This window comes from Scyliorhinus torazame, chromosome 6 (genome assembly GCF_047496885.1).
Source record: "Scyliorhinus torazame isolate Kashiwa2021f chromosome 6, sScyTor2.1, whole genome shotgun sequence".
Taxonomy (NCBI): Eukaryota; Metazoa; Chordata; class Chondrichthyes; order Carcharhiniformes; family Scyliorhinidae; genus Scyliorhinus; species Scyliorhinus torazame.
In genome coordinates this window covers 142,715,447-142,732,243 of record NC_092712.1, presented here as the reverse complement: position 1 = coordinate 142,732,243, position 16,797 = coordinate 142,715,447, and the positions used below count along the sequence as shown (strand labels likewise).

General features: G+C 44.0%; 1 protein-coding gene across 2 annotated transcripts in view; it reads right to left on the bottom strand.

Annotated features, from left to right (window-relative positions):
- cobl (cordon-bleu WH2 repeat protein) overlaps positions 1-16,403 on the bottom strand; it is a 685,350-nt gene extending 668,947 nt beyond the window's left edge. For both annotated transcript variants that reach the window (XM_072508841.1, XM_072508842.1), the window contains exons 1-2: positions 16,230-16,403; positions 15,891-16,021 (exon numbers count right to left, since the gene is read on the bottom strand). In XM_072508841.1, coding sequence (XP_072364942.1) covers positions 15,891-15,934 — 44 coding nt within the window. In that variant the 5' untranslated portion in view covers positions 15,935-16,021; positions 16,230-16,403. The remainder of the gene's footprint in view (positions 1-15,890; positions 16,022-16,229) is intronic.
- Between the last annotated feature and the right edge of the window lie 394 nt (positions 16,404-16,797).

Below are 16,797 nucleotides of genomic sequence, written 5' to 3'. Positions count from 1 at the left end.
GGAATGATCCCTGGAATGAAGAGCTTGTCGTATATGGAACGGTTGAGGACTCTGGGTCTGTACTCGTTGGAATTTAGAAGGATGAGGGGGAGCTTATTGAAACTTACCAGAATACTGCGAGGCCTGGATAGAGTGGGCGTGGAGAGGATGTTTCCACTAGTATGAAAAACTGGAACCAGAGGGCACAGTCTCAGATTAAAGGGACGATCCTTTAAAACACGGATGAGGAGGAATTTCTTCAGCCAGAGGGTGATGAATCTGTGGAACTCTTTGCCGCAGAAGGCTGTGGAGGCCAAATCACTGAGTGTCATTAAGACAGAGATAGATAGCGATCTTTGGAGTGTCGGAAGAACCGGGAGTTCAGGGGGCGAAAGAGGCCAATGTCTTGGCCTTTGCCACCCTGGTAGCCCAGAGACGATCTTATTAATGTGGAGGGACTCGAAGCCCTCGAGACCTGGTTAGTGACATGGCTGGGTTTCTCAGTCTCGAGAAAATAAAGCTCGCCTTAAGAGGGTCAATGTTAGGGTTCACCCGGAGGTGGCAGCCGTTCGTCGACTTTCTCAGTGAAAATTAAAATGTCAGCAGATGCAGTATTCCAGTATTGTTGTTGCATGGTTGAGGTGCGTGAAGATTGGGATTGGGGGGGGAAATGTTTATTTTACCAAGTTGATGTCATTGTTTATGTTACTGTTATAAAAATTTTCAAATACCTCAATAAAATATTTTTAAAAATAAAAGACAGAGATAGGTTCTTGATTAATAAAGGGATATGGGGTTATGGGAAATGGCGATGAGAAAAATATCAGCCATGATTGAATAGCGGTGCAGACTCGATGGACCAAGTGTCCTAATTCTGCTCCTCTGTCTTATGGTCTTAAATACCAAGAACACTCAGGAAACATTCATAAGCCAATCTTTGTTTTCATTGTTTGGAATTGCTCAGAGTGCATTCTGAAGAATATCATTACATGCCACACCTTCCCGGTTCTAAAATTTTTGAGATTGCCTTCTGATATTGAATATAATTCTACCCTTACATCAGGCGAAAGCTGCAACAAAGGAAGCCTTCAAATCAATTGTGATTGTGTCAGTTCTTTGGTAGAGCAAATCAAAGCAATCTGATCCGTCCATCTTAGACTTTTCCCTTCCCAATTTCTTCCCTATCCCAAGTTTTGGTGACAGGCAATCAACAAATCTTGATATTGATCCGCATAAGCACTTATGGCATCATTAGTCAGATGCATAGGCTTTAGGCCCAGACTTGTATTTAAGCCTGTGATGGTGCACAGCATAAAATAATAAAAACCTACCTGTTGCACTGCAGCAATCCACAAGTTGTATATTCTTTGGTTCCGACTGCAGCCTCGTCAATGGCCCAGTACGGCCCAGAACACTTTCCATGCAAGCACAGGAGGTTGAATTCCTGCACTTTTACCTCCTCTCTCTTACCATTCAAGGTCCAAAACACAAATTCAGGTGAAAGTGCGATTTACATGTACTTATTTCAATGAAATATATCATATTCCCTGCTCATAATGCAGTCTGTGGGAGGCTAAATGATGATAGGGAGACTGCTTTGTGAAACACCTCCATTCAGTGCGAAAGCATTGCCCTGAGTTTCCAGTCGCCTGTCAATTCTTCACCTTGCTGTCCCACTGACTTCTCTGTTCTTGGCCTCTTGTAGTGTTCCGCTGGAAATCAACTTCAATTCAAAAACACCTTATTCTTTCAATTAGGTACTTTACAGCCTTCCATGCTCAACATTGAGTTCGGCAATTTCAGACCATAATATCCACCCTCAATGTGTCTCCTTTCTTTTTGCAGGTTTTGGTTTCAGTCTAGTTTTTTCTGCTTTGCTTTCAGAGAACAATTAGTCAAATGCAATTTTAGGAAGTTTTTGACCGTGATTAGTCAATTAAAGCAGAATCCATCTCATTCACCAACTGAGCTCTTCTTTTTCTGGAAAGCATTTTCAAATGTAGTATTTGCAAAGAGCTCTGACCTGTTAAATATGAAACAAGTTGATTTAAAAACCAACTGTCAATCTGTCATGGTCCATATTTGAAAATAAAAAATCTCTCAATTATTATACCAATCTCTTAACTTTCTCCTGATTTATGAGGTGACTGGGTTTACATTACTGGATTAAGAATCTGCCCTTAAGAATTTATGCAGTGGCAAAAATGCAGCCTCACCCAAGTACAAAGATCTAGACTGTTTCATCCAAAAGTCTCACAAATTATTTTTGATCGTTGGTGCATAATATTTTTTGAAGATTTTTTAAAAAGTATATTAATATTTTACATTTTAACAAACAGCGCAACAAAACCACAAGAATGATACAGCGCACAAGCAAACAAAGGCTCAGCATACATGAATACAGAGAGGGACAGGAGAACAGCAGTATAACAAGCTTAATAAAATCATGAGACAGAACTTGATGCCTCTATAAGCCCAACTAGAGAACAAGGGAGAAACAGGATAAGGCCATGAAAACATGGTAAAATGGTGGACACCTTCCCATGCAGCGATTGCTCGCAATTGATGTGAGAGGTCAGGATAAGATTTCCATGCCATGTTCGGATGCACGCCAATATATTATCTCCCTCAAATCCAGCAGCGCCAGAGGCACCAATGACACATCACAATCTACTCTCCTCCAATACCAGACCCATCTACACCCATGCAGGAACCAATCACGGATTCTTTAGATCCACTCTTAAAAACAAAAGAAAACAGACAATGTAAATATGAGAGAACCCCAGTCCTAAAAAGGTGTTACATATAAATCACACAATGCAACATAACTCCACCTCAGGCCAAGCACAGAACCAACATCATTCCATACATTCATACAGAGAGGACCAGCAAAAACATGTTCAGATTATGATCAGTGCCAATACCTTCCAAGAAAATCAAAAAGGAAGGAGAATTAGAGCTATCAGGAATGGATTTCAGGGTAATAAATGATCAGGGCCCTACCATGGGTCAGTATTCCCCTGGCGCACACCCATCACCCATTAATGGAGAAGTGAACAAGCTACTCATTCAAACAGGAAAGCGTCCCAACCATTAAGCGGGCAACAGGATATCAACCAAAGTACAGGACTGGACTCAACCCCAGGCCCCATGCACCGAAGAAGCAAAACCTTTCCACGCAGGATGCCCCTAATAAATGCCTTCATAAAGGGATACCCCAAGCTCCAGGGGCAACAGGATGCCGACCACAGCACCAGACCTGGCCCAGCACATTCTGACACACAGGAATCAATACCCCCAGGACCTCCAGCACCCCAAATGCTATACCTCAGCCAATCCTGCACCTCACCAACCACACCCAGTGCAATGCACCACTCCCATTTACACTAAAAAAAAAGATTATGCCAATCCCAGCCAGGGAGGCCCCATCACCGAAGAGAAGAAAAATCATCAAGACACTCAGTAATTGAGTGCTGAACCCCCCCCCCCCCCCCAGTACAATAAGGGGAACTTCCCATAGACCCCAGCAAGCAGGACCATGATTTAAAAAAGCACACTGCCCAGGCAGATGAAGTGAAAAAGAAAAAAACCCTGAAGGGAAGAACGCTCGAGCCGAGCAAGGAATACTAGCCACTGCCCCACCACAAGGATATTAAGGGAAATGACAGCGCTGCCTCAGCAGAGACACAAACTGTTTCCACATGGAATACCCAACCACAACGAGGAGGACACTCAGGAAACAACCATATACGACCACTTGGAGAAGAGCACCTAACTCCCCCTCCCATAAAACCTATGCTACACGAGGGAAGGGCTCCAACAATGTACAGGCATAGCAAACAGTCTCTCTTTTCAACAAATCAGTCAAGGGTTGACCAAACCCACCTCAGCGTGCGCCATCAATCAATTCCTCCCATTCTAATAGCTATAAAGAAAAAAGATCCAAAAAATATTCCAACCTGAAGGAAAAGTCAGAAGGAACTCAGTCCTCCCCAGAAAACATCCCCAGACCTTCGCAGGAGATAAACACGGATTCTTAAATTAAAAGTAACAACAAACAAAAGTAAAGACCCGATATGATTAGTTCTAACGGGGGAGAGGGAGGGGCACTATCCTCAACGTGTGAGGACTTAACTCCACACCAACCAACCATGACCCTGCCATGGCTCCACTCATCTTCATTTTAAACGAGATAAGGGACGTCCAAAAAGCACTCCTTTCCCATAACCACAAGGATTACAGCACATAATAAAAGAAAATAATAAAACTGCAAAAGCCACGTTCACATAACTCAATATGGCAATTGCTAGAACAGGATAACAGGCGAATCTCGCCCTCACAGCTCGCACACCCTTTCAGGAGAAAAGGCAAAAACAAATCATCAACAACATAATCACAAAGGAGTAACATCCAGGATTATTGATGAATTGGAGGATAATACACCATCTATGTCGCCTGAAAAGGCCAAAGATGTGAAAGGACCATCACTCTTCAGAATCTTTTGAGGGTACCAACATCAAAGCACCTTCACTTCAACAATGCCGTCACCCCACCGCCCAAGCGATCCACAGCCTAGGACCCGGCCGTGGGGGATGATTCAACATGATCGGCTGTTTCCAACACCTCACAATGAGCATCGAGAGCAAGATAATGTAGGGCCAGTGGTCGGGGACTAACCAATCCCAGGGCTCGAAGACTTGATACACTGTGCTCACTCGAACCCGATCTGCCAATCTCCAGATCGAGATCACTAAAACATGGCAGGAAATTTTCAAACTCCAACCAGGAACTCACCTCCCACTTCTCACCAGGGACTGGGCCCAAGGGAATTTTTTGTCCAGCCCCTGCCTCCTGAACCTGTCAGGATAAACAGCACGCCATGCAGCAGGATCTTAACGTCTCAAAGGTGGGCCCTTATCAGGGAAAGTGCTCTATCAAATACAAGGATTCACTCCTATGCCTCCACCAGTCTCTGAAGGAAACCTCATAATGAGTTCCAAAGACCTTCACCATGGAGCCAAGATCCTCATCTAGAACAGCAATCTCAATGACAAGCCATCATCCCGATGCACACAGCACCGCCGGGACGAAGGCCCACTCGCCAGCAACAACATCACTGCAAGTTGAGTCCCACACCAGCCCACACTGACTGTCAGAGTCAAATGAGGATTTGTCTCTTCATCACAAAACTCCAATCAGGATCAACCAGGGACATACATCCACATCACGTTCATGACCCTCCCTTTTTGTGCTCTTTTATTGACGCTTTGAATCTTTGAATGGGATAGTTTGCCAAGGAAATGTTCGCTGTCTTTTACAATAGATGAGTGTGTGATCATTTTACATCAATAGCTGCAATTGTATTTCAGTTACACAGACATGTGGGTGGCACAGTTGTTTCACAGCTCCAGGGACCTGGGTTCGATTCCCAGCTTAGGCCACTCTGTGTGAAGTCTGCAGTTCTCCCCATGTCTGCGTGGGTTTCCTCCGGGCGCTCCGGTTTCCTCCCACAAGACGTGCTTGTTAGGTGAATTGGACATTCTGAATTCTCCCTCAGTGAACCCGAACAGGCGCCGGAGTGTGGCAGCTAGGGGATTTTTACAGTAACTTCAGTGCAGTATTAATGTAAGCCTACTTGTGACAATCATAAAGATTATTATTATAATTAAAAATTACAAGGGAAAATATTGACAAAGAAATGACACAACAGGAAACATTATTTTGTAAACATGAACGGTCCTGTCTTGGATTTTGAGTTAGTGATACAAAGGCATCACGTATCGAAAGACAAAGGCCCAGGGAGCGCAAGAAATTGGTGCTTGGCATGATCTGTATGTTTGATAAAGCCAGTGGTCTCTGTTACCACCCATCCCTGCCATCCTCATCCCTGTCCAAAATAGATTGTCCTGCGAAGAGCAGAGCAGAAAAGAGCAGTTACATTAATTAAAATTTAACTAATACCTTGTTGAATAATTAATTTCTTGCCATTAATATGACAATCACGTGTCACAGTATACAGCTGGCATGGAGACTGGAATTTGTCTCGGTAACCAATGCTCAAGATTGCCTTTCAGATAGCTAGCTGTATATTCCATCTAGGTCTCAGCAAAAATCTTGCTGCTGCAGAGATCTCTGGTCTACAAAGTATTTCTCCCTGCACCACACTTCGTGTCAACATTTTCCCATTAGAAGTTCATATACATGTCATCCAATTAATGTTATTACATTTTTAACTAGTCTTTTTCTCAGTTACTAACATGTCCAAGTAAAAGGGTTCAAACAAAATGAAAACAAAAATGACCTATTTCACAAGAATTGGTCACATGTATCCAATAAGTTACATTTTATATCTCTCAGTATTTTCATTGACGTTTTCATCAAAAGCCTCAGTGAATTTTGAAATCCTGAGCGTCAGGAGTCAAAGTGTTAACCTTTGCAATGCAATGAGCCTTTTTGGTTACAGAAGTTTAATTTTTAAAGCAAACTATTTGTATTCTCATAAGCGGCTGCACATGCATTGTACATGGTCATTAAATCATGCAGGTCTCTTTATCTAGAACTCCACCGAACTCCTACAGTGTAGAAGAACGCCATTTGGCCCATCGAGTCTGTACCGACCCTCTGATAGAGCACCCTAGCTAGGCCCCATAACCTCACCTAATCTGCACATCTTTGGACTGTGGGAGGAAACTGGAGTAGCCAGAGGGAACCCACGCAGACATTCTCCCACTGGAAGAATGCGCAAACTCCGCACAGTCGCCCTAGGCCGGAATTGAACCCTCGTCCCTGGTGCTGTGAGGCAGAAGTGCTAACCACTGTGCCACCATGTCGCCCCTTGCGTGTGCATTGCCTTTGGCTGTTCATCTGGGTGATATTCTTCTCAGGGGAGTGTCAGCCCCATGGCACTTGCTGCTGCCATGGTAATTATTGTTGTTCCATTTCCTTTGTTGAGAACAAATGGGAGTAATGGTCGTTTTGTACTTTGTACAGCTGGTGAGATCGCATCTCCCTGACCAGCCACCTGCAGTGAGGGCTAGCATCTCTAGTTGTTCGTATGTGCCTTGATTGCATCTGTGTATTTGGTTGATCACACACGGTGAACTTGATCAAGGTGCAACAGGTTTGTTTTGAATCACTAGCTTTCGGAGCACAGCTCCTTCTTCAGATGAGTTCCTCCCACATTCACCTGAGGAAGGAGCAGTGCTCAGACAGCGAATAATTCGAAACAAACCTGTTGGACTTTAACCTGGTGTTGCAAGACTTCGTACTGTGCCCATCCCAGTCCAACACTGGCATCTCCACATCTTGATCAAGGTGACAACTGTTCTACATGTGTCCCAAATTGCCATGTGAGCTGACTCCTCTGGGAGAACATTGAAGGTTTCGATTCATATGGGCTCTCTAATGCTCTATTCTAACAATGGTTTGGAAATTTGACTTTCTGCCATTACACCTTGATTTTTGTTCACTGACGCTTGTTACTACTTCTGGCTTCTGTAGCTTTTTTGCTATTTTAAGAGTAGTTTGGGTGTAACGTGACAATAGCCTTCAGACTGAATTACTTCCATGCTTTCGGTTAGTGTGCTTCTCTGCTTGAGGATTGCCTTGTACACATATCTGTGCTCGATTTGTTGATGATTCCTTTGCCGATTTTCACTGCCGCCTCAGCCTTTACGATCGATTGGAGATAGTACAACGATTATGTGTAGCACTGCATTTCCCAATCCTTTGTGAAATGGCTGAATTCTTCACTCATGAACTGAGGGACATTGTCACTCATCCCAATGTCTGGCGTAAAGATTGAAGTGTGCTTTCAGACATCCTATTATTTCTCCTGTTGTCATTGAAGTAAGCTGGCCTACCTCCCAGTGGTCAGAATTGTAGCCCACAGTGACAAGCTAATCAGTACCTGCTGTAGTGAAGAGGTCGACTCTCAGCTTCACCCCTGGTCTGTCATGCTTCATCAACAGTTCTCTAGCTTGTTTAGCATGGTACTCATTGAAAGCACCTCACTGGCCAATGTGGTCCTCAATTACATTGCTCATGTTTGGCCAATAAATACTCTTGCCTTCCTCAAACTCGATTCAGTTCCTTTGTGACTTGCATGGATGCACTTCAGCATCTCTCCTCTCCTTGGGGATATTGGCTCTACTTTTTTGTACAAGCCACCTTGGCTGTTAATTCATCTTGGTATGCCCAAAGTGTTCTTATGTCCACAAATGTGCCCTTGATGGTCTCAGAGCAGCATGGTGGGACAGTGGTTAGCACTGCTGCCTCACAGCTCCAGGGACCCGGGTCCTTTCTGTGTGGAGTTTGTACTTTTTCCCTGTGTCTGCGTGGGTTTCCTCCGGGTGCTCCGGTTTCCTCACACAGTCCAAAGATGTGCAGGTTAGGTGGATTGGCCATGCTAAATTGGCCCTAGGTGTCCAAATGATTAGGTGGGATTACTGGGATACAGGGACAGGATGGTGGTGTGGGCTTAAGTTGGGTGCTCTTTCTAAGGATCGCTGTAGACTCGATGAGCCGCATGGCCTCCTTCTGTACTGTAGGGATTCTATGAGGTCATCCTTTCATCACTATTCCGTTCAGCACTTGGTGATTGCAATACTTGATTTGAGAAAGGTGCTTGTCTGTCAGATTCAATGGGCGAGATTCTCCGACCCCCCTCCTGGTGGGAGAATCACCGGGGGTCGGCGTGAATCCCGCCGTCCTCCCAATTGTCCCGCCCCCCAAAAACCGGCACAGCGTGAGTTGCGCCGCCCGCCTCGGCGAATGCCGGGGTCCGGTGCGACTCAATGGGCGCCGGTGGCGCCCGAATTCTCCGGCCCACGATGGGCCGAAGTCCCGCCCGTCTGTAGCCGGTCCCGCCGGCGTAAATCAGAATAGGTCTCTTACCGGCGGGACCTGGCGGCGCGGGCGGGCTCCAGGGTTCCTGGGGGGTCACGGGGGGATCTCGCCCCGGGAGGTGCCCCACGGTGGCCTGGCCCGTTCTGCTTTACATTGAATCCAGAAGATTTCACGTTCTGTTGTAGCATACTTAACGTTCTTCATGGGGACTACTACTCTCAACAACATGTCAATGAGGCACATCTGTTTCATAAGACCATAAGACATAGGAGCAGAATGAGGCCACTCGGCCCATCGCGTCTGCTCCGCCATTCAATCATGGCTGATATTTTCTCATCTCCATTCTCCTGCCTTCTCCGCATAACCCCTGATCCCCATATTAATCAAAAACCTATTGATCTCTGTCTTAAAGACACTCAGTGATTTGGCCTCTACAGCCTTCTGCGACAAAGAGTTCCACAGATTCACCACCGTCTGGCTGAAGAAATTCCTCCTCATCTGTTTTAAAGGATCGTCCCTTTAGTCTGAGATGGTGTCCTCTAGTTCTAGCTTTTCCGACAAGTGGAAACATCCTCTCCACGTCGACTCTATCCAGGCCTCGCAATATCCTGTAAGTTTCAATAAGATCCCCCTCATCTTTCTAAACTCCGAGTACAGACCCAGAGTCCTCAACCGTTCCTCCTATGACAAGTTCTTCATTCCAGGGATCATTCTTGTGAACCTCCTCTGCACCCTTTCCAAGACCAGCACATCCTTCCTTAGATACGGGGCCCAAAACTGCTCACAATACTCCAAATGGGGTCTGACTAGAGCCTTATGCAGCCTCAGAAGTACCTCCCTGGTCTTGTATTTTAGCCTCCTTGACATGAATGCTAACATTGCATTTGCCTTCTTAACTGCTGACTGAACCTGCACGTTAACCTTAAGAGAATCGTGAACAAGGTTACTCCCAAGTCCCGTTGTGCTTTTAATTTCCGAAGCATTTCCCCATTTAGAAAATAGTCTATGCCTAAATTCCTCCTTCCAAAGTGCATAACCTCACACTTTTCCACATTGTATTTCATTTGCCACTTCATTGCCCATTCTCCTAGCTTGTCCAAATCCTTTTGCAGCCCCCTTTCTTCCTCAATACAACCTTTCCCTCTACCGATCTTTGTATCATCGGCAAACTTAGCAATAGTTCCTTCTTCCAGATCATTAATGTACATCGTGAAAAGTTGTGGTCCCAGCACAGACGCCTGAGGCACACCACTAGTCACCAGCTGCCATCCTGAAAAAGACCCCTTTATCCCCTCTCTGCCTTCATCCAATCCTCTATCCATGCAAGAATCTTACCCTTAACACCATGGGCTTTTAACTTATTTAACAGTCTCCTATCCGGCACCTTGTCAAAGGCTTTCTGGAAATCTAAATAAATCACGTCCACTGGTTCTCCTTTGTCTAACCTCCTTGTTACCTCCTCAAAGAACTCTTAACAGATTTGTCAGACATGCCCTCCCTTTGACAAGCAAGTTTCCCTTTCTTGTATGTCATGTCCAGATAATGGGGGGGATTCTCCGCCATCCACTGCTGGTAGCAAAGTTCCTGATGCACAGAGAATCCGGTATCGGGGGAAAAACTGGATTGGCGACTTTGCGATGCTCCAGTCCCCGCAGGCGGTGGCATCAAGGTTCGCACCTTACTCTCGTGGGAGGATGCAATATTGAATATCTGACCAGGAATCTCTCATGGTCTTACCACCTGCCATTGGCACATGTTGAAAGCATTAACAAGTTGATCCTCTATCAGTTTGGCCGTGATATGAATGCACCTTCCTTGGCCATCAAATCTGAGTGTGAAACTTGAACCCAGAGCTTCTGGCTCAGAGGCACAGACACTATCCGATGTGCCACAACACCTTCTTATCCACTAATACGGCAAACAGACAAGAGGAAGTTACAAGAGATGGGAACTACCCACAAACCAATATTTGCTCCTCAGCTCAATTTTTAGCTCCTCGTGGTCAGAGATGTATATTTCTATTAGTATTCAGTAAACGAGCCATGGCCAATTTGCCATGCATGTCATTAACTTTCCATTGTGGAGGTTTGAAACATGGGTTCTCGTAAGTTTAAAATAGCACACAATTTCAAAAAGGCTCAATTTACTGTAGTTAAAAAAAGACGAAGCAGGAGAAGACTAATGCAATTTTCAAAATCGAGCACTTTTAAAAAAGAAAAGCTGAAAGGAAAAATTACCCTTACATCAATGAAAATATAGAAGAGGAAATCTCAACAGGTAAGTGAAAGCTTCAGAAAGGGAAGCTACTTTGGCAAATGACACTCAGAACAACATGCTTTAGGACTTATAAACAGTAATGGTGAAGGGAAAGAAAGAAAAGTCAAAATTAAGACCAGCATATGGTTTAAAAATGTATCAAAGGAGGATCAGAATCGTAGAGCACTGAGGAGACCATTTGGACAATCGAGCCTGCTCTTTGAAAGAATTTCCCATTTGTTGGATTACAAATAACATTGAACATAGAACATAACAGCGCAGTACAGGCCCTTCGGCCCTCGATGTTACGCCGACATGTGAAACCACTCTAAAGCCCATCTACACTATTCCCTTATTGTCCACATGTCTATCCAATGACCATTTGAATGTCCTTGGTGTTGGCGAGTCCACTACTGTTGCAGGCAGGGCATTCCACGCCCTTACTACTCTCCGAGTAAAGAACCTATCTCTGACATCTTTCTTATATCTATCTCCCCTCAATTTAAAGGTATATCCCCTTGTGCTAGACATCACCATCCGAGGAAAAAGGCTCCCACTGTCCATCCTATCCAATCCTCTGATCATCTTGTGTGCCTCAATTAAGTCACCTCTTAACCTTCTTCTCTCTAACGAAAACAGCCTCAAGTCCCTCAGCCTTTCCTCATAAGATCTTCCCTCCATACCAGGCAACATTCTGGTAAATCTCCTCTGCAGCCTTTCCAATGCTTCCACGTCCTTCCTATAATGCGGCGACCAGAATTGCACGCAATACCCCAAATGCGGCCGCACCAGAGTGTTGTATAGCTGCAACATGACCTCATGGCTCCTAAACTCAATCCCTCTATCAATAAAAGCTAACACACCATACGCCTTCTTAACAACCCTCTCAGCCTGGGTGGCAACTTTCAGGGATCTATGCACATGGACTCCGAGATCTGTCTGCTCATCCACACTGCCAAGAATCTTACCATTAGCCCAGTACTCTGTCTTCCTGTTATTCCTTCCAAAATGAATCACCTCACACTTTTCTGCATTAAACTCCATTTGCCACCTCTTAGTCCAGTGCTGCAGCTTATCTATATCCCTCTGTAACTTGTAACATCCTTCCGCAATGTCCACAACTCCACCGACATTAGTGTTATCTGCAAATTTACTCACCCATCCTTCTAAGCCCTCCTCCAGGTCATTTATAAAAATGCCAAACAGCAGTGGCCCCAAAACAGATCCTTGTGGTACACCACTAGTAACTGGACTCCAGTCTGAACATTTCCCATCAACCACCACCCTTTGTCTTCTTTAAATCTTAAAGTAACTGCAAAGGTACAGAAGGATTTTATAGAACTGCCCTTTGCCAAGCAAACTGATCCCAGATTAGTGGTGTGCAGATCACATCAAAGGATTTGTTTATGTAAAATTAAAAAAGAAAAGTAACAAGATCACACATAATTTATTCAACACAATTCAAAGAAATTATCCAGGTCTGGTATAATGTCCTGGTAGTTACATTGAGTAGATCTCTAAAAGCTGTAAGAATATTTCCCTCCCAAGGTCTGGCACATATTTCTCCCTTATTCAAAAACATGGGAACCACAAACCAGTGAGTCTAACATCTGTGTTGGAGAAATAAGTAAACATCACAAGATGCTATAAAAGATGCTACAAACAAGCATTTGGGATGAGTAGGAATTAAACGGGTTATTTAAAACTATTTCAAAATGCACAAGTCACACTTGATGAATCTGATCCAGGTTTTCTTTTAAAGAAAACAACAACAGTACATTGAGATAGCCTGGTAAACAGCAATTACTTAAATTTTGAAAAGTTTTCTTTTTGCTGAACTGCTTCATACCAGGTTGTATGGGTACATGAGATTGTGTATGTGCAGCAAAATAGATTTAAAATTTGTTTACAGAGCCATAACAGAAAGTGGGTTTTGAGTGGATTCAATCACTGGATGTTCAGCATTTGGTACTCGGCCATCCCGTGGTTGTACAAGGATGCACTGTAAATAAATTTACAGATGACACCAAATGGTATGGCATAAGTGGGAAAGAATCATAAATGAATTAAATCGGATCAGAGTAGTGGGCCCAAAACCACCCAATGTAGCAAGTGGACAATAAAGTTATATTGCTAATTACACAAATATAAATTGTAATAACGAGTGGATTTAATTTAAAGATTAGAGAGAGGAAGGAGAATTTGGGGATGATTACTGTTCTTTCATGCTCAAGTTCAGGTCAGGGGACCAAGGCCAAAACAAATAAAAGAACATAAAAATAGGAGTATAGAATCAGAAAAGTGGAGCAGGAGTAGACGATTCAGCCCTTCCCACCTGCTCTGCCAAGGTAATTTAGCATGTCCAATCCATCTACCCTGCACATCTTTTGGGTTGTGGGGGTGAGACCCACGCAGAAAAGGGGAGAATGTGCAAACTCCAAACGGACAGTGACCCGGGGCCGGTATCAAACCCGGATCTGCGATGCCATAAGGCAGCAGTGCTAACCACTGCACCACCATGCCACCCTTCTATTTCCTTCTTAAGTATATTCAGTGACTCAGCCTCCACAGACTTCTGTGGTAGGGAATTCCATAGGTTCACCACCTTCTGAATGATGACATTTCTCATCTCAATTATGAATGGCCTACCCACGATCCTGAGACAGTGAGCATGAATAGACCCCAAATCTCCTTGTGCATACTCTGCCATTCAATATAATCAAAGCCGATCATCTACCTCAACTTCACTTTCCCACCTCCTCCTCTTATCCCCGATTCTCTTAAAGATTAAAAGGTGTGGGCTTATTGCAGGTATTTACAGTGTTTAAGGTGATGGGGTCAGGGAGAACCCATGGGAAGTCACAGGAAGCAGGGGTGAGATTGGATGTCTGCAAGTTTTACTTTCTATAAAAATTAACTGACATGTGGAACAGGATATCAGAAGTGGTAAAGAACATAATTTCCTTGCAATCGGTTCGAAATTCAGATATCTTCTTTAGTTGAGTGACATCGAGCTCACTGTCCGAGTACCTTACTTTGATGGGAGTTGTCAAAAAGATGAATGTTTAAAGATTTTAAGCAACAACCACATGTCCAGCATTCAATGTTCTGGTCACAATTGTGTACTTGTATGAAAATTTACCCCTGCCCCACAAGACATGAAAAGCAGAAAGGTTTACAAGCGAAAAATGGTGATGATCTATACATTACTGAAATGCCAATGCTTCAAATTGTCCTGACAATCTAGTGACTAAGTGTAACACTGAACCAAACACAGCCCAGGTATCTCAAGATATATTTCAACTTAATCAGTACCTAGTTAGCTGATCTCAACTGGGGCTAAAGTTGGAAACGACAAGTGCCTTCAGCTACTCATGATTATTGAGAGGGCAAACCAGTCAGGGCTGTTACTCTGGACTGCCAGCAAATAATTCCTACTGAAATGTATTTGTTTATTAACACAGGAATGTTGGCAGCCAATTTACTAGACTGCAGTCCAACAGGTTTCTGGCGTGCTTCTGTGAAAGAGAAAATTATAGAAAAGAGGCAATAAAGTGAACAGCAGCTGTTTTAAACAGTACAGTTTCTGGTAGGTCACTGCATGGTAAAATGATACCAATTGTGCTGGAATACAGAAATTCCCTGAAACTACTGTAATACAAGGGTTAAAACCCTCTGACACTTGTTTTAAACGTCTGCTCTATTCGAAAGGCACAGCTAAAAGAAAACAAATCTTCGAAGATGGATGTGTACAAATTGTACAATTGCCTCATTGTTTAAGTTTGCTTTTGCTCTCGAAAATAAACAGTTTAAATAACGGATATAAATGGCTTCCTTTTTGGGCAAAACTTAGAACATAAACACACTAATGCTGTCCATCATTCAAAAATAACTACATTTCCCAAAACAAAAAGGAAACGAAATAATAAATTGTTTGAGTCTTGGTATTAAGGGGCAAGTTCAAACCAGGCGAATTTCCCGAAGAACGGCTGGGAATGTTGAAATACAGCATTGCTTCAAAAGCCCAGAACGAAGCGAACCTCAATGTGGAAAGAGCTTGGTCAAGGTTCGGTTGAATCGGATCAACAAATGAAGTATCTCCCTGCACACCAGTGCTTCCGTTAGCACGTGACAGGACATAGAGGAAATTCACGACCCTATCAGCACGATCGTGGATCAATAAAGTACGGAAAGTGAACTTTTAAGTGTTTTCCTTGCAGAAAGCAGCGACTCCCATTAGTTTCGGTGTTTTACTAGGTCACAGGTCATCGAAGTCCATTTTAGATTTTTAAACCCCACATATTTTAAGTCTACTGAGATTTACACAGTGTTGTGTCAGTAAAAGGTCACACTTGATTCAGTAAATGGGCTCGTATTTAATGTGCTTTAAGGCCATTGAGCGGTTCAGAGACACCCTCCTTCTCCCTACACAACAGCCTCCTGTCTTGTGTGGCAGACCCGAGCGGCTGACAGGTGTCAGGACCGCAGCAGTTCCAGGGACAGCGTTCCACCGCCGGCGCTCCCGGGACAGCGTTCCACCGCCGCTCGGGCGGGCGCGGGGGGCTGCTGCGTTTCCAGGGAAACAGGCAAAGCGCAGCACACTGGGCGAGAACCAAGAACACTCCGGTAACCTTGACACAGGTTAACCAACCATTCACTGGGCTATTAATTGTTCACAAGATTTATTCCACCCCTTCCCCCTCGTCCTCATTCTGAGTGCGCAGTTGCATTATTTATTTAGCCGACCACAAATATTTCGCAGCGAAGCCCAGGTATTGCACAATGAAGTTTTAGAAAGGTCATCATACCCTGCAGGTGGTCTAGCAGCTGTCGCGGTCCTCGTCGTCTCCATGGTTCCAATCTCCTTTTACTGTACTCTTTTTCTTTTTGTTTCGTCCAGATCCAACATCGATCTCAGTCACAGTCAAATGGGTTTTTACTAAAAAGGCAATTAGAACCAAACGATGAGATTTACAAAAAAATACTTTTTCAACTTTATTGAAATATTTCTGAACTAAATGCGCGTGGTCGGATAGCCACAACTAACAGTTAGAGAAGTTGACAGGTTCTTCTCTCTCTCTCTTACAAATACGCGCAACTGTCTGCAAAATTAGCCAGTGAATAAGCAGTAAACTATGCGCACTCACCGCACATCAGTCACTGCCCAAACCCGACTCCCAAGTACAGACACTCACACTGGCAACAGTTTCACACAGCCAGTTCTTGTCACTCTCTTTCCTTTGATCCGCTCTCTCAAGGTCGTTCTTGTTTAATGAATGAAAATAACGCGTTTTATTTTTGAATGCGCGCTTCTCTCTTTGCCATCGTCTCCGAGCCCTTGTATAAAATTAACCGCCTTCTTCAGGGCTCTCCTGTCAATCACCGCTTTATCCGCCCCAGGCTGCTGTCGGGTTGAAGTTGTGTTCCACTCGTGCAGTTAGCACTCATAGTCAAGTTACTTTCCTTTTATTATAGTTTTATCGGAATACATTGATTGCACAGTATGGGATGCAGAAAGACAAGTTTTTATTTTTTTTAAATAATTTATCCGATGTTAAGCAAAGTGCCTCGCTGATCAGTGTTCGTGTTTATTTATGATGTGGAGATGCCGGCGTTGGACTGGGATGAGCACAGTAAGAAGTCTTACAACACCAGTCCAACAGGTTTGTTTTGATGTCACTAGCTTTCGGAGCGCTGCTCCTTCCTCAGGTGAAG